Source organism: Pezoporus wallicus, unplaced genomic scaffold (genome assembly GCF_028554395.1).
Source record: "Pezoporus wallicus isolate ANWC-B61680 ecotype Strahan unplaced genomic scaffold, APGP_CSIRO_Pwel_v1 contig_10810, whole genome shotgun sequence".
In the NCBI taxonomy this organism is placed as follows: Eukaryota; Metazoa; Chordata; class Aves; order Psittaciformes; family Psittacidae; genus Pezoporus; species Pezoporus wallicus.
Window position 1 is genome coordinate 617,905 of NW_026642731.1, and position 22,598 is coordinate 640,502.

A 22,598-nucleotide genomic window follows, 5' to 3' on the forward strand; every position below is an offset into this window, starting at 1 on the left:
GAGCATAAACCACTCCAAATGTGACATTTCCCTCCCTTGCATCAGGCAGGAGTATTGAAATGTTGCAGAAAACCTACATAGCTACTAAGGAAGCAGGTAATAAAAGAAACTTCGTCTCAAAAATCATGAATAAGGTAGATTGCATTGCAGACTTAGCCCTTTGTATCAGTGTCCTCAAACTTTGATTGGCTCGTTTTCCTGAGCTGTCCTCCATTTTGTGATATCACTTTTTCTTGGCTGTTGTTTTATCTTTTTCATTTGTCTTTTTTCCTTTTTGCTTTGTTTTCAAGTGTACTGGACATGTGGATTCAGTAGCTAAGAAGTTGGTCATGGTCAGTTTTCCATAGTAATGGTGCCACTCCAACATAATTGGTTAAAGGGTGATAAATCTCAGTAAAAGCTCTCCTCTCCTGTGTGTGGGATTCAGGGTATTAATTTGAATCTCCTAAATATCTTGGAATTTGAACGTTGAACGTAACCTTTGTCCACGTAGAATGGAACAGACAGCAATTTTCAAATTTTAGTTTTTGTAGATCCCTAATATTTTTCCCATAGGCATGTGAATCCCATTACAATGAATTTAAGACTGATCGACTAGGTTTGATTTACTTAGATATTGTCTGTAAACCCCTTAGTACACTCTCTTTGAGGGGTCTGCAAAGCAGAAACTGAAGACTGTTGTAGTAGGCCATCAGTTTGGCCCTTTAAATTGTATTTAGAAATGATTTTAAATATATTTATTAATACACATCTTGTATTCATGGGTTAAAGTTCCATTTAGAAACAGCTACATTGGAACAGAGTTTTACTTTTATTTATTTGGTGGAAGTTGTCTGTCATTTTTATGTTAACCCTTTATTGCCAGTTGTCATAGCATGCGTTTCATACTGTGAGATTGAAATCATTCTGTAGCAGGATGTGAACATTCTTAATCTAGCCGCTATAAACCTTTACTTTCAAACATGATTGTTCTCTGAAACCTATAGCTATTCTGGATGCCTTGCTTGGGCCTCAGCTCTGTAGTTTATGCTCTTAAGGAAGACTGTATGACACCAAGGATCTCCCTCACTCCTTCCCTTGATTTTTTCTTTTGTAGAGTTATTTTGGATGCACACTGTATAAGGTTTTAAAAAGAACCTAAATGCTCTTTGCATTAAAAAAATACATGTTTACTTTGCCTGTTATGAAAGGTAACTATCTTAAACAATACAGTATGTAGATATCTGAACATATATTTGTGTTAAGCAATGTTAATTGCTTAATATAAATTGAGCCTTTTGCAGGCAATTCTGCAAAAGGAAATGTAAAATATGAGGTGCTCCAACTGGAGAATGAATCTAAAATTAAGTGATTTCCTTAGTAACCTGTGACTTCACAAAACCCCCTGTCTTGTGCCTTTTTAGTTAAACATTTGGATGTCAGGTGTCCTTTTGTCACACTTTACCATTTCTGATGTTTGGATGCTTGCTTCAAATATAGCACTGCTGTTTAAACAAGAGATAACTGATATTGAATAAACTGCTACCATTTTAGCTACAGTACAGGAATGAGGCAGTGCAGTGCTGTCAGACGCCATTTTAAGAATCCTGCATAAATAGCATAGCTACCGATGAGTAAGAGACTGTTATAGGTGAGTGCTTATACAAAGCTGCTATTTATTCAGCAATGGCATGCAAATATTTTTCTTTTTTTTTTAATTTTTATTGAATGCAGTTTTTTGAAATAATTCCTTAGAATTGCTACTCACAAATGTGATATAGGAGAGGTAGGACTGAAGGATGAAATTCAGTTTTAGTGCTTGTAGTCTTAAATCAGTCGGGTTTTTTTTTTGTATTTCTATTAATTAAAAGGAAAAATGAATTCCATAAATATATATAGGTTTTTATTTTAAACTAATGTATTTGTTCCCTAATGTAGATCTAGATTGTGTGTGTGGGCATTAGCTGTTTCGAGTGGTTTTCCATATCTGTCAGTTTTTCCTTGGTTAAATGTCAAGGTGCAGTAGTTCATCTGCAACTTTTAATTGCTCTTTGTAGTTAATATAGTTTAGAACAGCTTTATATATTTTTGTATATGTAGGTTTTTTTTTTTAGGGAAGTACTACTACTGGAACAGGGAGGATTTTCCTAAACAGAAAAGTCAGTATTTATTTACTGGTTTGATATTTGAAAAACTGAATTTAGAAAACCTCACCCTCTCCTCAGTCTAATAGAGAACATATTTAAAAGTTAGGCAGCTGAGTTCTTCTTGCATTTTTACTGAAGTCAATAAATTTTGTATGTTTGCAATCTTTTTTTTTGTTTCCCTTCTGTCCCCAAAGGGATAACCTCCACCCCTTCTCCCTTCATTCAGACATGTTAAACTAATTTGTATGAAACAAATCAGCTTTTAAGTTTTGTCAATATGAGCAGGGAAGTTTGAAATGATGAATTGGTGTTCTGGTCAATTGACGGTGAACCTGGCAAAGCTTAGATTTCAGTTGTGTTCTTAAAATATATTCCTCTGTGTTCATTCACCTTAATGAAGAAATAAGAGTGGCTTTCAGAGTGACATAAGGTATTTATTGTATTCATCTAGGTACTTAATTGAGTATATACCAATATCATTTCTGATCTGCAGCCCCAGAGCATCACATTCATAGTACACATGCATGATAGTAATGTATGCTATCTGAAATAACAGCTCTAAGCCCTGCAGAAACGAATTCTCAAAATACAACTCTCTAGAACAGTCTACTCGATCACAGTTAGTGTTTCCATAGAACTAGATGCTTGTTTATAGTTATTTGGCTGCTAGTTTTAATTTTCTCTTTATTTTGTTGTGGGTAATAGTAGGGTACCTGTAATTAAGGACCTGTTTTTCTTGAATTTATTTAATTGGAAATCTTTTGGTAATGAAGTTTCTGCATTTGGAAGTCTGTGTTTTATAAAGAGTATTGCTTATATTGATGAAAGGTGCAAAGGTGAAAAGGTGTCAGCTTCAGAAAAGTTACTGTAAACTTGCTGTGAATTGCTAGCATGTATTTAAAAACTTAAGTCTTAAAGATTACCACTACAATCACGACGACCACCATTCAAACAATGCTGAGTTGTGCAAGTCATAATACATTACAGCAAATAAAACAATGGGAGATGCTTCTGGAGAGCTTCTGGAGAGCTATGAATTTCAAGTATTTTTTTATAGCTCTCTCTGTTACACTTATTTAACCGTTCCCCCCCCTTTAGATTTTTTCAAATATCAAGAACAATATCAGTGATTTTTTTTCATACTTGAATGCTTGTGCCCTGAAAAGATGGAACAAGGTTAATTATAACAGAGAATATGGACATGCAATCTGGTTCTCTAAAGCTCAGTTTTCATGGTATAGCAGATAATTGCTGAATTTTTATTTTAGCTGTGGGTGACGTGTAGTGTGCATGTGTGTGTATAGGATATGTGCACCTCCCTTACTTAGAAAAATGAATGCAAGTGAACGCAATTCTTTTAACTGATCATTTAGACTTCAAATATTTGTTGAAGTTGTCTCCAGCTATCTCTTATGTGATCTGTGAGAGATGTGTCAAGTCAAGGCACTTTGTTCATCTTGGAACTGCATATGAAGAACGTTTTTCTTGTCTCTATAGATCTACTGAAAGAACACTCAAAGAAGTGGTAGAGGAAACTGGCTGAATTTCCTGAATTAAGCTCATTAGATGGGAAAAGACAGATTTAGAACTGAAGAAACCTCATCTACTGTAACCAATGTGTAGGAGTCCTGACCTTTGACACCAAACTAATAGGTTTGGGCCCACAAGTGCAAAGCATCTTTGGTCAGCTTTGCAACTTCCCCTGCTACTTTGGTCAGGATGTAGGAGCAGTTTCCCACTATGGTGTTGCTGTAGTGAGCTGTCACCCCCACTTCTTAGCCAGGTTTAATGCACAACACTGTCTTTTAATACTGACTTGTAGCTTCTAACGTATCTTTCTTGCTGTATCATGTTCCCCTGAGGCTTTGCTTTGAACAAAATGTACCTGGTCGTAGAATCATAGAATAGTCAGGGTTGGAAAGGACCTTAAGATCATCAAGTTTCAACCCCCCTGCCGTGGGCAGGGACACATCACACTAAACCATATCACCCTAGGCCTCGTCCAACCTGGTCTTGAAAAAGACCAGTTGCTTTGTATGAGTCTGGAATGTTATGATTGCTTTAATGTAACTTAAACATGAGCTGCTGGTGAAAGGATATTACCCCTTTTACCCCTTGCCCACATGTGGTATATTCCCATTTCCTCTTTTCTGCACATCCAGCTGCACAGGAAGCTTTATCACAGAACTGGTTCACTTAAAATGAACACGATTTCTGGAACATGAAGTTAGGGATTGGGGAAACCATTCCTTTTAGTCACAACCTGTGTAAAATGATCTTAAGACTTTAGCCTGAGTCTCATAAAGACTTGTATGTCATAGTCTGTAGCTGAAACTGGATCTATCTTTTAAAAGCAGGTAATGTATACTGTCAAACTACTTTACTCTTGACAGAATTAGTGGGTATTATTACATGTTTACCTCTATGCATTAATCATATATACATAATGTTTTAAAAAATATGCTTTTTTTGTTACGGTTTGGTGATATTAAAATAGGATTTTATAAGGGGAGAGGGGGAGAAAAAAATAATGCAACATTGGAAGAGAACAATGAACCCATCCTGTGAGCCCAACCCTTCCCATTGCTTAAGGAAAGAGAATGGGCAGCGGCAAGTGGTGCGTGAAATGTTTTGGTGTCTGGAGCGCACTGCCAGCTCCTCTTTGCTGGAGGCCCTCTGAGAAAGGGTGTAACAAATGTGCAGTATAATCGATCTGCCCATGCATAGTAAATTGGTGAGCACTGTAGTATGGTCAACTATGTTATGCATTTAATCTGCCTATGCAAAATAAACCTGAGAAGCATTGTGCTACAGTCAACTGTGCTACACATTTACCATAATTCTGGTCACATGGGTACCTTTCCTTGCTGCAGAAAGTAGCAGCATAGTCTTCTCTTCACTGTTTTATGACTTTAAAGTGCTTAATTTATAAATTATTGCCTTATACAAATGACAAGCAAAGTATGATAATTTCTGGAGTTCATGGATCTTCTCAGCTTTGGGTCTTCCATACATTGAGCTCAGTAAATTTGTATTTAAAATTTTTGCTGACATAACTGTACTGTTTAGGAGTGTGAAAATAATTGCAACCCGACCTGCTAGTAGCTGATAGTTGATTAAAGTAGTTTTGGCAAATACCAGACTCAAAAGTCCTTCTGCTGGTAGGTTTTACTTTATTTAGGAAGCTGTTTTCACTTATACCAGAAACAAAACTCCTAGTATAAACTGTTTGTCAGGCTGAAGAGTTTCTCTGATATAAGCATAGCCAAGTCCTCAGTGTTGTTTCTGAGCTCTGATTAGCTGTCTCGAGCAGGTTTAGCCACAGTGGCTAAAAGCAAAGGTCTCTAACTGGCCTTTTAGCCTCTGTGGTACATATAGCTGTCCCCAGCGCTGGGATGGCTGAACAGAATCTCCGTCCACTCCGTACCAGTGGTAATTCACAGTCTGCCATATCAATGTAACTTGGTATCAGCAGCAACTTACATTAACAGACTAGACAGTCAATTGTTATTACAGAGGAAAAGATCTACATCCCATGTGGCTGTTGTGTCTGGTGGTATTAATGGACAATGGTCATACCTGCTTCAGGCACTATAACCTCATTTGTCTGTCATTTTGAATTCGGACTTGCTTCAGCATCAAGTGTTTTCTTTTATCTTTCATCTACAATAGTCAGGTCTCCAAAACTGGTGTGTAATTCAATATTCAGTTTAGTTCTTTTTTTCCCCTCCTTTCCACCTTCCTTCCCCAAACTGACTTAACTAGGCAAATTCATTGAGTTATTTTCTTGAATGGCATCACTGCAGGAAAGTAGAACATCAGGAAGTCAGGTATAGTTTGTCATCTGTGAAATCATTTAATCCTGGCTGGAGTAAATTACAACTGTCTATGTAAGTTTGAATTGTTGAATAATAGCAATAATTCTGTTCTGTTTATTCTTTATTATAGTTAATAACTGGTGGAATTATATTGCTAATAAATTACAGATATTCAGTTTTCTGTTACATAGTCTAGTTTCAAAATCACAGAATCAGAGAATGGCTTGGGTTCCTTGAAATTATTTAATAGTTTTTAAAATTGCAGTTTACCTTCTAATTTTGCTAGTTGTTTTGTGTCACTAAATCTGTTAGTTCAGCTAATCTGTTCACTGATGCTGATGAGGGTTTAGATGTTAGCAGGCGTCTGTCCACACAGTTTATAGAAGCCTTAGATTAGGAGCTACAAGGAACAGAATTCCTATTTGTCACGTATAATTTATACATCCAGTGACATAGTCTTCATTACCTGTTGCAAGACTGTCATTACTATGAAAACGTTACCTTTGTAATTGGCATCATGCAGCATACAATGTGCACCTGGGTTGTTTCTCTGCACGTTTTGGTCAATGCATACTCTTGCAAACAGCAGGCCTTTCGTTTCTTTAGAAATTTGTGATATAGTTGTGTTTGACAGTGTCTATCCCTGAAGTTAGACATGGGAATAATGTGGTCCATAACTATTCTAATTCACCTTTTTGAATCCTGCAGCTTGGCTGAAGAGGAAATAAAGGCAGAGCAGGAGGTGGTGGAGGGGATGGATATCTCCACTCGATCCAAAGGTGAGTAAGAAGGAATATTTCATCTGTGCTCTACAATATACAAATATTTGTAAACCAGGATAGTGAAACTGATCTACCATGAAGCTGCTCTTGAGTGAAGCCTCAAGGCTTGTTGTACTTTTATAACATACTGTTGTATGTATTGTATGTATTACTTGGTTTTCATTGTATTTCAAACCTCCTGCCTATGCATACTCTATTATTATTTCTGGTTTATGAATAACAGATTATGAAAGAGCATCAGTGTCTTGTATCATCTCAGTTATCATGGCTTCCTCGCCACTTCCTTTGCAATATAGGAGAAAACACTAGTGATAGTAGTAATAAGGTAGTAGTGCCTACAGTAATGAATCCTAATTTTCTTGAATAAAGGACGGTACCATCTCTGTTTCCACAAAAACTGGTCCTCTGAGTAGTGTGTATTTCATGGATATTTACATATCCATTCCTGACATGAATTAAAATTGGTGGAATTGCAGGTGACTGATGATTTCTGTCCTCATTTCTGGAGTTTTCCCTGTGAGTGAGTTACTACAGGGAAATGATGTTATCTGTCAATATAAGGAAAGCCGAACGTAACAATCCATATCAGTGTAAATATTCCCACTGTTGTTTGGAGTGGGGGCACAGAAATGCCCTTCAATCAGAATACTTGCAGGTAATTGTTTACCTCAGTTCGTTGTAACTGACTGCCAGCTGCCTGTCCATCTCCTTTTGTACTTGCAGCTGACTTTGCAGCTCAGTTTACTTGAAAGCCCTTTCTGTAAAATGGTTATTGCCATCCTTTTTAAATTCTGGCACATACTCACTGACTCTTCACATTTCTACTGCAGGGGTCAGAAGTCTAGTTAACTCTGAATGTGCAGATGTAATTGTCTTATCAGTGTGGCACACATCATCTGCATTCCTTTGGTTTTTAATGAGGTAGCTTGGGTAGCTGTTCTGACTGTAAGCCATTTTGCTATGTTGTATTTCCAATCTGATCTATGAATTGGTGGTAGAACTCTAAGAGTTGAATATATAGTTTTGTATAGAAAGTCAAAGTATCATAAATGTCATCTGCTAAGAGCTGGCCATGTTAGAGGCTTGCCAAAATGAGTCTTTCTGGACTCCTGTTATGTGGATTGAGGCAGGTTTCTCAGCTCAGTGCAGTGCTTGCACAGTAGAGAAGTCACAGACCAGAATCTTGAAACTGTTCCGCTCTGTGTTAAGGCAGAAGTTTCTAAACTGGTGGGATATTGGTAACCATGTTTCCACTTGTAACATTAATCTTGCCTAGTGTGTTTTAGAAAGGATGTAGATGAGGAAGTCAAACTTACATAGACCCTTCAGGGAAGCATGCAGCTGTTCTTGGTCTGTTTGGTTTTTTTGATGGTCTGAGAAGCTTGTGCAGGAGATCAATCAGTGGTATTGTATGACTTCACAATCCACCTGGAGAAGCTTATATACTGCAACTTTGTAACCTGACTTGCTCTGCTACAATTTCTACAGCTGGTGTGAGGCCAGGTCTGGAGAAAGTTGTGGGAAGGTAAATTGCTGTAGAAAAAAATTGGCCTGGTACAGATCTCTTCATGATCACTCTTGTTTTGTTATAAGCAGTTTAAATTTAATTGCAATAAATCAATTCCAGTTGAGTTTAAGCTAAACTGAAACATGCGTTGTTTAATCTGTAACAAGGATGTTAACATAGCCTTTGAATTGATTGCAGTAAGGTGGTGGTTTCAAAGCAGCCTAAGCTGGTCCAACTGCTCGGTGCAGCAGTTTTATCCACTTCCTTCCATACCTAAGCTGGCAGGAAACTAACTGAACCATAAAACATTAATAGTTTTCTACTGGCTTAGGGTTCTGAAATGGCTAGGTAGTGTGCCAGAACTTTAAGAGAGAGGGCAGGAATATGCCAGTTGGGTGCAGGAAGTATAGAGCTTTGTTTGCAAGTGTTAGGCTGTTAGAGCTTAAAACTGAGCTGAGATTTCTTGCTTATGCTTTACATTGTGATACGTAAGAGTGAGCCAATAGCTGTGGTCAGAGTTGTGCAGCTCTACATGCTCGTCTTCAGCTGCATTTTTCTACCCTTCTCAGGCTGCCACTGATGCTTATGCTGTTGCATAGTAAGCTAGATCAAGCAGCTGATCTGGCACAAAAGTAATCAGTTTTGTAATATTAGTTTTTGCTTGAATCATGAACTGATTAATCCTACTATTACATACAAGTTCCTGCCTGCAAAAAGTTGTGGGGATTAAATTCTGGTGAGGTGCAAAAAGAAGAGCAGTAGCATTACTGTAGCAGTTACAAGATCTGCTTATAAACTGTGCACGTGAAGCTTTACTAAAGATGAGATTTTAAAATATACTTCCCTCTTGATCAGAACAAGAAGGCATAAGGCATCTAAGAACTGGAAATGGGAAATGACAGCTTAAAGAGACTACAAAAAGGCATAAATTGAAATCAACAGAAGATTGCTGTTTAGCTGAGGAGAAAAGCCGTGGATTAGATGATATTTTGTCCTTTGCATGAGATACACTAAACATCTTGTTACATTTTCTGTTCCAGCCCTATGGTCTGCTTTTTAACCTTGTTTATTAAACCTTTCAAGATGGGGCTTGCAAGGCTTTCTGGAGGATTTTCTGAATATTTCCAGGTTGTGGTTCCAGAGCAGCAGAACAAACCTACTTGAATGGTGCAATTCTCTCTTTGCTTGCACTTGTTCTCTTTGGAGTATAGTGAACTCTCCACTGGTGTTTTCATTCTATTAACCTGGAATATCTTTTTAGTATTTTTTTTTTTTAGTTTCTCATGGGTTTTTTGCTGGTTTATCTTACTTAGCTGCTGACAGTAGTTAGCTGTGGTGGTGGATGGGCTTCCATTTAGGTTTCATGTATTTCAGCTGGTACTGTAACCATTGGCTTTTTAGTGACTGCTCAGAAGGAACTCTCTTCTTCCCATTCTCAGTCATACATCCCTTTTATTGCCTTTACATCTATGCTGGCTCTCAGCCAAGTCCTCCTCTGAGTCAGTTCAGGACTTGGGTATAAAAGTAGTTTTCTACTGCTTATCTCCCTGAACCAGATTACTAGGGCGATAGATGTCATTTCTAGCAGCAGACTTGCCCTCATCAGTGGCAACTAGTCCTTAGATGGTATTAGTTTGTCACAAAATTGTATACTGAGACACTATTGTTTAATGGTGAGAATTCTGACTTTTACAGCTTTTAGATTGCTGCAGGTTTGTGTTGAAGGTTTTGTGCTTAGGGGCTTCTCTCAGTGGTAAAAAGTTTGGATATTATGAACATAAATGCAAAATGGAATTTCCAGAATACCTTGCATATTTTGTAACGGTTTTTTAAGAGTACATTGTGTATCGACTTTCTTTGCAGTGATACCAAGTTTGTAATCACATAGAGATGAGATCTCGCTCCAATGTGAAATGTAATTTGAGAACCTTCCAGTGAACAGTAGTGAAGCCCCAGGCTTTCATCTGCAGTGCAGAGCCCTTTTTACTTATAATCAACAGGGTGTCTTCAGAAGTGCCTTGGGGCAGCAAGTCCCCCTACAGCCAGACTCCAGCTTATAAACAGATTACATCTCTTATATTGTAAGATGATGGGAAGCGATTCTTTATCTTCTGAAGTCTTACAATGAAGATACAAGTAACAGTGTCTTTGTGTACTTCTATAAAATCCTAGTGTAGTAGGAGTTCATCAGGATTTACACAACCAGGGCTAACCCCTGTTATTTAGTACATTAAGTGTCTGGATTGGGTTAATTGCATCAGTTGAAGGTTCTGGAATGTAAATAGGGCTTTAGTGGTTGATTGCAGCTGCATCATGTTTCAGAATTCTGGCATAAGATTAAAATGCCTCAGAGTTGAGTATAAGTTCTAACAGATTTATCCATTATTTTGTTAAGTGTTTTGAAGATAATTAAACTTGCTATAGTATTAAAGGTAATGAATTTGAAAAATCATAAATCCATTAGCAACCACTCAGAGTAGTAAATATAACAGGGAGACTTCTCAGTTCTGGAATCCATATAAATTATAAATTGAAGCCTGTTCTGTCAAATTGGACTGTAATGATACAGACAATGGAATTACTGTTGCTGCTTTTTCTCTCAGAATTCTCCATTGACTTCCCTCAACACCATTTAAAGTACTTACATACAGAGCTTTTGAGGAAGAGGAAAGAAGAGAGAATTGAGAGTCTGGGTGGAAGTCAGTTTTCTGGTTGTGCTCCTGTTCCTTCTAGAGGCAAAGTTACACATTTCTATGGGGTAATGGTAGCTTAAGCAGCCTTCCATCACCTTTGACTTCTTCCACCTTCCCTCATGCTGCCTTCTTTTTTAAGCCAGCCTAGCTGTAGTAGTCTAGCAGAAGTAGCCTTGGGCTGGCTCTGGTTAAGTAACAAGAGTGTAACTTACAGAAAACAATTGATAGGTATCTAATTGGAAACATTACTCAGAATTTTGCATATCTGACCAACTTGCATTGAGATATCAAATCCGTACTCACATCACAGAAAAACCTTATAGGTGTGACTGTCTCAGTTTATTGATACCTAGTACTGTTCCTGGAAGACTAAAATAATGCTCTCACTGAAAAATGCATTGCTGTTTCTGGCTTCTGGAAAACAAAAATAACTGCTATTTTTACCACATTTACCATAACTCATGCTGAAAAGCTGTTTAAACAAACATGTTTCTGAGTTTTCCTCTTCTAACTTTCTGAAAGATTCCAGAATAGAAAAATTTTGTTCTACAAGGAATAGATATTATCCTTTTATAACAGCTCATTTTTCATAGAACATGTGTTCAAAATACAAGAAAATTAGGTACAGAATTTGAATAAATAACATGCTTTAAGGAAGTAGAGAAAGTTGATGTACTTAAGCTAAAGATTTTTTTCTATTCTGTGCTTAATTTTGAAATACAAAACTTTTCTTCCCCTCAGTGCCAGCTCAAAAAAAAAAAAGGGTGTAATTCTTTGCTGCAGTAGAAAGCTTTTATCCTGCAATTTCCACACTTTTGAGGAAAGCTCTTGTTTGCCTCACCTTTTTGTGAAGTTGAATTTGCAAATCATGGCGCATAGGAAGACTGAATTCTTCAGGTTTTTCTTAGTTGGCTTGCTCTCCTCTGCACTGGGATGCAACACCAGGGCCGTATGTGCTGACCGAAGCCAGCCCTGCCAGCCACATTGCCAGCCTTTTCCTTTATACCGGCACTGTCACCTTTGGGATAGGTTGGTATACTGGTGCAGCTGAAATGGATTTTTGAGGGTTTTGTTGGTTTGTTTTGGCCACATCAGTTGTCTATTCCATCTTGCTTCCTGGGCGAACAAGTAACAGTGCGAGAGAAACGAAAAGGGAAGCAATATTGGTGGAAGGATACTGTGAAGCCTTGACTTTGATGTGGGTTTCAGCTCTCATTAAGGCCTTATTGCTAGAGAAAATAATGCAAGTGTAATAGATGCTTAGAAATACATATATACATACCCTTTAATTTTGGGTTTAGTCTGGATACTTCGCTAGCATTTAGCTTAAACAAGGTTTTAAATTAAATAAAAATAGGTATATGGGAAGGAAGGTATAAGGGGGCGTTAAGATGACACTTGGCAAGTCCTTGTTACTGAGCAGTTTATTCTGTGTTCTTACAGTAAGGCGTGTTGATGTTACTTGTTTTCAGGGAGAATTACATTTGGGTATCATGGGAAAACCAAGGAAAACAACATTTTTCTTTTACATATTTTCTGATTTGGCACCTGCTTCCATTGAGAAAAATGAGACTTCTCAGTTGTTACTGCATGCTTACAGTGCAGCACTTGGCAATGTATACATCATGAAAGATGTGGTCTATGCTCCATATGCTGCAGCAAGATAAGATCGTTGATATACAGTGATAATGTACTTTTGATTGGTTTTATATTTTTTCTAAACTAAACTGTATTAAGTCACTATCACAGTTTCCTTAAAAACTGCATTACCATCACATAAAATTGGACTTCTGAAATAGACGTAAAGTATGAAATTAAGTTGCTTTAGGGTTTAAGTGTGCTTTAGTCTGTCTCCTGGGAACAGTACTTACTAATCCTTTAGTCACGTGATGGCATACTGAAACAAAGGTTTTAAACTTTAGGTGAAGCTCAGGTTAGCTTGTTGCTCCCCAACAGATGGTTTGTGAGAGCACTCATAGGTGCATATGTCAAGCTTGGCAACGTTGCAGAGCAATTAATAATAACCTGCTGATGTAAACCCAGGTAATTTTTAATGAGAATTAAAAAAGTTATTTCAGGTGTCTATTTTTTCACTAGTGCTGGAAGCACAATGTTGGAATAATGCTAAGAAAGCAAAATCACACGTTCAAAAATGAAGAAATAAGTGGAATAAGGTTGCTTGACAAATTAATTAGTACAATTGGTTTATCAATGAAATGTTTATTATTTTACAGTAATGCCTGTCATTTAGTTCATGAACATTTCATTTCTAATTAACCTTCTTGCTGGGTGCTCCTGAGTGCAAGTGATCTCAGCCTTTTCAGTTAGAAAAGGTGGGTGCGCCAATTGATGCTGATTTGAAAAGTTCGGGTTGGGTTGACTTGTTCAGTACACGTAGGAGTAGGGAGATTGCAGGGATATGTGCCAGCTGGTGCCTATCTGACATGGTGAGATACTCTCCAAAGTGACACCATTCTTGCTCGTTAAACACCTTTATAAAAATATTTGCTTGACAGAGAAGAAATCACACAAATTCTCACTGTTCCTTTTTGGAACAGAAACTGGACTCCACCTCCCAAGTAACTGTCCTAGTCACCAAATAATTGCATAGTTTAAATTTGGTCTTTTTTGTTCTTTCCTCTTGGGTTTGTTTCACTTTGTTCAAGTACTAAATGTTAAGTTAAATTACACTGGAGAAGGGATCCAGGTTAAAAATTCACTTTCCTTCTGACAGGTTATTTTAACAGGGATCAGTTTCTCGATCTGGTTCACAGCTTAGCTATGCAAACTCTGCTAACACAGCAGAAAGAGCCAAGGAGGAAGAAGAGACAGTGTGTGCTGAATGGAACACTGCTGATGAAAGAAATTCACACAAAATGCAATTTGAGCATTTTCTGTCTTAATTAGAATTGGAAACTGTAACTCAGGCAATTTAAGTAGGTGCTACCATTTTTACTTTACATGAACTAAATTAGAAGGTTGTTCATATTATTAAGTCCCTCTTGGTTGGTAAGTTGGCAACATTCAGTGATAAAGACATTAGCCTGTTCCACTAGCACAAGTAAATCTGAGAGAAGATGCCTTTGCATTGCTGTTTTCATGTTTAGTCCTTAATTTTTCCAGTTATATCTTACATTGTTTCAAGAACATCTCTGGCATTTTAATAAGCTGCCAGTTGAAGAAGCAAAAAAAGCTGTATTTCTGGTCAGTTTCTATATGCTGTCTATGAGTCACCACTAGTTATTTAAAAATCCCCAGTATGCTCAGGCTTGAATCACAGGAGAAAACTGCACTACTTTAAGTAGTTTGTGAAATCACTTAACTAAGCATATATGTGTGTGATCATCTGGTTTCATCAGTATTGAATCAGTACCCTTTCTGTTGAAATGCAGTTTGGATTTGTCGGTGACTGAATTGTAATTCTGGTTTAGCTAATAACAGTTTAACACTTTTTCTGACGCTGACTCAGTTGCTTTTGGAAAAAAACAGCTTTTAAAGTGAGAAGCACCACATTATGGGGGCAGGCCTATGATGAGGAACTTTGCAGCCGATTTTCTTTTTTCACACTTGGAGCCAAGGCACAATGTGCAGTATCACAGGCAGCTTCTTGTCAATCCACACAATCTGAGGTGAAAGAGCTGAAAAGAAACTGGTGTGCTCCACTGGTGGCTGTTTTGTGCCTGGTAGTGAGAAATGGAAGCCAAAGGGCAGAAACTTTCATGGTACTCTCCTGGTTTAAGCTGTGCCTGCATATGTACAGTCTGGAAATAAAAGCCAAAATCTATTCAGGGAGTTGTGGTGAAGGCGTTATTTGCAGGTACTTTGAGGATGTTGTTTGCTCAAATGGCTGTTTTGGGAGGGACAATTCTGCTTATCTCTGCATTGGGAAAACAAAAGATAGGGCATGGTCAGCCCTTAACAGTAACATTAGTTTACTTATGACTGCCTTTACAAATGTACAGAAAGTCTCTGTTGAGAAGTGTGAATTAGAATAAAGAAACAAAGACTTATATTGTACATGCTCTTCTGAGCCATCTGATGATGGACAGATGAGAAGAAGTGTGGTATGATGCTGGTTTTGCTGATCCCTCTGAATGCAAACAGATCCCATGTTGAATAAATCCGTTTTACTTCAATGAAAACAATAGAATTCAGAGCTTGTTCTGGTTTTCGGTTTGATCGCTTTGGTTATGTTGTGGGTTTTGGTTTAGCTGACACTGATGCTGCAGTGTTTCTTCCAGACAGCTGTATTAGCGCAGCTCTCTTGGGATATGCAAAGCATATGCCAGCCAAAGGAGTTCTTCTGCCACCTTCTGTGCGTAATTATCTGAACTGGGGAAAAACCCAAGCTAGTCTGTCAGTGGAGCTGTACCTGTATTGGGATTTTTATTGTTGTAATTGCCTGAGGAGGCAAACAGGCATGTTTTTTCACATGTTTAGGTGCCATACCTTACGTGGCAATTCTTGGTGTTGTCAAATCCATCTGAATTTTGGCCTAAATGGAGTGGGAGGCAGATTTGCTTGAATTGAAACAAGTCAAGTAACAATAATGGTCTTGGACATATTGTATTGGTTTAATTCGGCCTAGGCATGTCAGAATAGAACTGGTCCAAAATGCTGCCTGCAAGTTATAAAAGGGATGGGGGGGGGGGGGGGGGGGGGGTGGAAAGGAAAAAAAAAATCACACTTCTTGATGTGAAAGAAAACTGAAAACATAGGAAGTTTTTGTTAATTTATGTAAAGCAGCTTCACTACGTTTTGCCAAAATTTTTAACTTATGTCAACAGAGAAATTTCTCTGAGAGTTAACATTCCATTTCTGCTTAGCAGCACTGCTAAAAGAGCTGTGCCTATGGAACTCCAGTAGCAGAACTTTTCTGGGAGTTACTGAAATTGCATGTAGTGTTATTCTTCTGCAGCTATTCTGGATCAATAAAACTCAGGATGGGCAATTGCTGTTATATTTCTCTTCCCTCCTCCGGTTATATCTTATTCCATCTATCTCTTATTATCTATTTTTCATATTATTTATAGTTTTCTTAGTTGTTATCTTGACACGTTACCAGGCTTTTGGTCAGTCAGAAGTCACCATATAGCGCCACATTGTTTTTGTATGCAGCCACAAAGCATTTACATTAGCACGTGAGAATGGGATTGAAGATATGGGAATGACTTTGGGGAGGGTTCAGTTGTTTCTCTGTGATATTGATGACTTCTGATCCCTATGTTTTTATCTGTCATTTTGTTCTGTGGCATGCATTAAAAGCTTAAGGAAAAATTAAACGTGTTAAACCAACTCTGAATTTTCACTGGTATTTTGTCAAGGTTGTTTCACTGTTCTATGATTACATATTACAGCTGATTGCATACTTGATCTTTGTAATAGAGCTGCACAGTCCATATTCATTAGGAATCATTTAAACTTTGTTCTGAGAAAATGAAGTTGCAAATGCTCTTTTTTTTTTTTTACTTGGGTATTTCTGATGAGTTTGTCAGTGATTTATTTTTTTTTTGAAGTGTATTAACTCTTATCAAGGCTGTAAATATTTCCTTCTGAATATTATAAGAACACAAACCAGTGACCAAGTAAGCAAACAAACAAACAAAAAAAGGAATTAAAAACCTTTGAAGAATTAAAATACTTGAGCATAGTTGGAGGAGCAAAGCAGACATGAATGATTGTTGTAGTAGATGTTAATTTGGTAGAACAGTCTTTCAATTTCCTTCTAATGTTTTAAAGAATTTTGTGCATGTTTCATAAAATGCAGTTCAGAGCCACTGGCGCTGCTGAAGTTGCTGGTGTGATGAATTTACACTAAGATGACAATACATGACTTAGAGCAGCTGAGACACAGGCACGTGCTCCCTTGTGCCAGCTTTGTTACTTGGGACAGTAACCAGTCATAGAAAGGAACTGTAACTTATGAAATTACTCCCATAATTTGCTTGCTTGAATGTGAGAGCTCTGTTAACTCTCTGTTGACCGTGCCTGTTGCTCTATCTTGCTGTCAGAAGGTTATTACTTGACTGGTGGTGTTGTCTTAATTTTATCTTTTTACAGTCCAGTTTAGCAGGTACTTGCAAATGACTAAGTATTTAAAGTGGCATATTTATTTTTGCACTATAGGACAATTTAATTTTTTTCTATTGATGTATTTTATCAACTTTATTTAAATATGAGAGGTTAATAATGAGGACTGACTTTACTCTTACCGTGTTTTAACTTCTGTCGCTTGTGTTCCTAAATTACTTAAGCAGAGTAGTTAAAGTGTATACAGCATAGCACTCTTCTAAGCTACTACTAACAAATTGTTATACTCGAAAGATACTAGAATTAGAGATGAATGGCCTGAAAAGAAAAATTATGTAATGTTAATCTAAATGACTATATTGAGAATTCATTTAACAGTGGCATTGCTCAGCAAGTCTGTGTTTCCGGTTTTGTCAGTGACTGGATGGAAGACAATGAGAATTTTTATTCTGTTCAGTGAAGGAGTGTGAATGACAAACCACAGCCTTGCTGGAATGTTTTTCATCAATATGAACTCTTCAACCATATTGTCTATCTGTTGTAGATCCTGGCTCTGCTGAACGTGCAGCACAGAAAAGGAAATTTCCCAGCCCTCCACATTCCTCTAATGGCCACTCACCACAAGATGCATCCACAAGTCCTATAAAAAAGAAAAAGAAACCTGGTCTATTGAACAGTAATAATAAAGAGCAGGTAAGAGAAGTCATGGTCTTGTTGTGCTAGAATATGACACAATAAAGGATGTAGATGAAAGTTGATCAGGAGCTCTCTCCTCTATTAGGAAGCTCCATTCTTGTATTCTAAGAGGTAGATTTTCATTTCTGAATGCAGTGGGTGTAGGATTTGGCATTATAGGCTGGATTTGCACGTTCTCTTATTATTGTTTTACATCTGTATGAGAAAGACAAGTTGTGTCCTGGTTTCTGATTTTACAAAGCTAATAAGATGTGTAAGCAATAAAGGCAATTTTGAACAAAAGTATTATGAAGGTATGTAATAACAATAATAACAGCGATAGCTGTTATTAATGAAAACCATTGGAAGGAAATGTTCAGTGGCATGATATCTGAGATTAAAAACGGTCTCATATCAACAGAAGTCCCTCATCTGGTTTTAGTCCTGCTGCCAATTATTAACAAAGGTCTAGCGCATTCCTTGATACTCTGCAGATTCCCACCCCTTCCTTTACGCTGCTGAGCAATATACCCTCCTACCAAGCTAGTTAAATCAAAGGGTCACACTGACAGTACTTTTCAGTCTTCATGATTGAAACCTTATTTTTGGTGTCTTCTTGTAGTTCTTAGAACTTAACTCCAGAAGACTCTGACAATTTCTGATTCATTGTAGGATGCAAGTAAAAGAATTGTATGAAGTCTGTGGAATAGCAAGTATCTGCATCGTCTTGGACAAGATTAGATGAAGGCAGTCTTTAGCATTAATGAAATTTCTCATCTAATTTAAAAATGACATGTCTTTATTTTTCAAAGTGCTTTTCTGTGCCAGCGTTTTTTTTTTTTTTGCCAGGATTAAATTCTGAGGGTTTAAGGCACCTTTTTCTGATGTAAAAGCATCCACATTACATATTGTCCTTGTACAATTACACTGGTTAAAAAAGAAAGTGAAATTCCTAATCACTGCAGTTGTCCTGGAATGAAGACTGAATGAATCAGGCTGTGCTAGCGAAGAGGTTTACAGCGTCAAGCATATTTTACTTAAGGATAATTGGGAGGTTTAGAATTAGCATATGTAGGCATGTTTGCATTAGTTTAATGTGGTCAGTTTGGCCTTACTGAGCTTCACTTCAGGCTGTATAAATTCCTCCATATCCTGGACTTTTCCTGGGGAGATGCTTTCCCACTGAAGTCTGAACTTCAACCTGTGCAGTGTAGAGACAATTTTACAGTAGAACTGAATCTTAGGGTATTAATTTCCTCTTCTATTCATGCATTTAAAAATATAAATGAAAACACAGTTGCAGTTGTTGAACTTGATACATTCTCCTCAGTAAATCCTGTTCTATTTTCCAGGTATCTCAGACCTGAAATATTACAGGGTAGAATAAAGTTGTATATCTAATGAAGAAAAGCAATCGGACTTGCTTATTTTGCTGTATTTGTTACGAGTCAGCGAGCAAACATGTTTAGTTTTGTTTAGCTTTTCTAAGTTGCTTTTAATATTATATTGCATGTCAAATTTGATACGGGCATGCCTGAAGATTAAAGTAGGTGAAAAAACTGCTCTATATGGTAGCAGGAGTTGTTGAAAGATTCTTTCACTGCTGAACAGATGTGCGCTAAGCATACCGTTACTTATTTTGCTCTCAGGCCAAGTTTCAAGCATAAAGTAGCTAATAGCTACGGTTCTGATTGGCTGATAAATGCATTTGGAGGTGTGACAGCATCACTGGAACCCTCTAGCTTAAGTTTCTATGTTACAAAGTGTTCATAATATTTGACTATTTCAAGATACTATTACTAAAGTTGCATGAAGTTTCCTATTACATGTTGTGGATGCAGTAACAGATCTACTGTTCTGGTGCCAACAGGTATTTACAGTGTTGAAATACAAGCAAAGAATTATGGAATTGTAGAATGTAGCTAAGACAGGTTAAAAATCAGGAACTTTTTGACACTTAACTGGTCACTTATAACGTAATTGGAGTTATCATCTTGTTTTACCACTAGCTTCAATATTTATTTAAACTGAATATAAATAGTGAACTTCTTCTCCCCAAAACAGCACTAAAATACTGTTGGTTTTTCTTCAGTTTTCTATGTCATTCTACAGGTCTTAGTAACTTTATGAAAGACTTTAAAACAAACTACCACATATCTGAGCTTGAATTAGCTAGCTGTGAAACAGTTGAGGAAACAAAGCTTTTCTTTAATAACTGTTAAAAGATACACTCTTGAAACATTTTGCTCTGGATATAACAAGTGAAAAGGTCCTTTGATACAGTTGTATCATTCATATTCAGTCCTTTAGTTTTGTTGTTTGTGTACCTTTTGAGTCTCACGACCTTTTTTGTGAGGGAGTGGGGTGTTTCTAAACGTGGCTTAGATAAAACAAGGTGATAAACGTCTACAAGAAGTAAGCATCCTTGAACAGACAATAAGTTCTTGTCATGCTCTAACAAAGACATCAGTTTGGGTGTTATGAGCTGATCTCTGTGTAATAGTTTCATAGCCTTTGTATTTGTCTTAAAGCAGTATCTTTCATTCTTAGGAAGTTAGTGTGGATATACTGCTTATATCCACTTCAAAGTCAGGATATGTATTAAATTATTCTGGTAATTTCCTTTGTCTGGTAATTTCCTTTATTCCTTTATTTATTCAGTTGAGGAAATGCCCCACAGCTGCAACTCCATGTATATACACCGTTGACATTTTGTTTGGTCTCGCAGCTGTGGTGCATATAGCTGCAAACAAAATATGTTTGTGCACTGTGAATTGCAACTTTCCCTTCTTCACTCTGGGTTGCCATAACTTCTGTGTCTGTTTAAATGATTGTAGTAGTAATACATTTGAAATGTAGTTAAAGACTTACGCTGTCCCTCTTGTTCCACAGGATCTGATAGAACCTTCCTTCTGAGAGTCTTGTTATGTTATATGCTTGTATATATATTTACACAGAGAAAGTATAGAAAAAAAACATTTTTCCCATTTCCATGGTGGGAATAAAGTATTTTTTAGAAGCTATATAATCTGAAGATTAGAAAATAAAAAACACCAAAGCTAATAGAAAATCGAGTGAAATTTTAGGTAGCAGAGCTTTGGGAATGTTTGTGGGTAACGTCCTCTGGCAGATGATATCTCTTCTCTTTGAGATACAACATCTCCAGCTGGGTTGTCACTTCTGTGTCTCCTAACCTTGAAGTTGCTTTATTCATGCAAATAATATCGTTTATAACTGTAGAAATCTGGAAATATCACAATCCAAGCTGGTGGTTTGTGGTGACATTAGTTTATGCCCTGTGTGACTGATTTTGTAGAGGATGCTGCAAAGGCATGGAGCATGCAGATGGTTGCACTGTTCTATGAGTCGCGTGGGCATGTGACAGCTCAAGCATCTAAGAACTTGCAGATGTGTAAAAGGTGCCCAATTACACAGATTACCTGAGAACCTAACAAAATGGTTCTGCAAACTACCAGCATTTGGATAGTTATAAGTAATGTCATGAGCAAATGGTTTTACATCAAGCAAAAAAATCACAGTAAATAAACTGCCTAAAACTCAAGATTGCTTCTCTCCATGTTCTCCTCAGCAAACTACCCCTATAAGTAATACCAAATAGAAAACTTAAGTTTACTTGTCATGGATCAATTGAATGTAGCTTTTCAGTAAATGTCAGCAGCTCTTCAAAGCTGATCTAACAAACTTCAGGTTTCTGGGGACCCATTTTATCCTAGGCTATTTGCTGCTTGTGTTTTGGCATCAGCTGTGTCATCTTTGAGCTGTCTGGGGCTCAAGTGGAAGACTAGTTCATGCAGTTTACAAAGTTAACACTGTTTTCTAGTGCAGGCAAACCAGTGGAGATCGTGAGTCTTAAATTCTGATATGCATTTAAATGGTGGATTAAATCTCTCCCCGTGTTCCTGCTCCTATAGCAGAGTGGCTGTTCAGGATGTGAATTTGCTCCTTTGTCATCTTACTCTACAGTTTGCCTTATTAATCAAAATCAGCACTGGCTTGCTTCATTGTACAAAGCTGTGAACTGCTGCAATTTAGGACAGATTTGCATGGTGATCAACTTCTTATTTCAGGACTAACTTCTTCAGCTGTCCCAGGTTTAGCCATGACTAAATATCTCAGTATTTAGCTTGCACAGCCCCATGGAATTCTGTGTTTAGAGGTCCTAATAGCTTCTATGGCAGTATTTCTTTCTCAAAGATAAAAGTGTTCACTGACTTTGGTTGGATTGCATGTCTTGCATTTGATGCCCTTACTTGCCACAAAGATTTATTTTCAGTCTTGAGTGCAAACTGGCATTTGACATCTGAATAAGCAGTAAACTTCTTTATGAATGATTTTGTGCAATTAATAAGATACTGTGCTTGCATAAATGTTAATCAAACTCTGTAAACTGCTGTTTGCTTATATATTATGAATACTATTATTTGAAAAAATGCAAATTTGTTTTGAAACCAAACCTGTTTTTCTTGCCTACATTTCAGTCAGAACTAAGACATGGTCCGTTTTACTATATGAAGCAGCCACTCACCACAGACCCTGTTGATGTTGTACCACAGGATGGACGGAATGATTTCTATTGCTGGGTTTGTCATCGGGAAGGCCAAGTCCTCTGCTGTGAACTCTGTCCTCGGGTTTATCATGCTAAGTGTCTGAAACTGACAGCGGAACCAGAGGGGGATTGGTTTTGCCCAGAATGTGAGGTTAGTTGATATAAGGAGTGGATTTCTTTATTGTTTGTGAGATGTAAGCAGGTGGTTTTGTGTTCTGAAATGTTGCTGGTTTATTCCTGTATTGCCTCTTGGTAAAGGTACCAGAGAAATTTGTGCAGTTTGAAGAGTGGTTTCTTCATCAGACACCTCTTATTTTGAAAACATTCTGTGGTTTTGACTAGCTCAACTTGTGCTTTTTCTAATGAGCTGATCAGCTCTGCAGCAGTGCAGAAAAAAATT

General features: G+C 37.4%; 2 protein-coding genes across 11 annotated transcripts in view; one reads left to right on the forward strand and one right to left on the reverse strand.

The window, feature by feature from the left end:
- Positions 1–22,598, reverse strand: part of EYA2 (EYA transcriptional coactivator and phosphatase 2) — a 166,633-nt gene that overhangs the window by 24,829 nt on the left and 119,206 nt on the right. The gene's annotated exons all lie outside the window — the stretch shown is intronic.
- ZMYND8 (zinc finger MYND-type containing 8) overlaps positions 1–22,598 on the forward strand; it is a 51,114-nt gene that overhangs the window by 3,483 nt on the left and 25,033 nt on the right. For 8 of the 10 annotated variants that reach the window (XR_008975235.1, XM_057432149.1, XM_057432150.1 and 5 more), the window contains exons 2-4: positions 6,653–6,723; positions 17,501–17,649; positions 22,131–22,349. Coding sequence is in view for 9 of the 10 variants with exons in the window: in XM_057432149.1 (XP_057288132.1) it covers positions 6,653–6,723; positions 17,501–17,649; positions 22,131–22,349 (439 nt within the window). In the remaining variant the exon portion in view is untranslated. Of the gene's footprint in view, positions 1–1,255; positions 1,631–6,652; positions 6,724–17,500; positions 17,650–22,130; positions 22,350–22,598 lie in introns of those variants that run through there. The other 2 variants (XM_057432153.1, XM_057432156.1) reach the window with 2 other exon arrangements.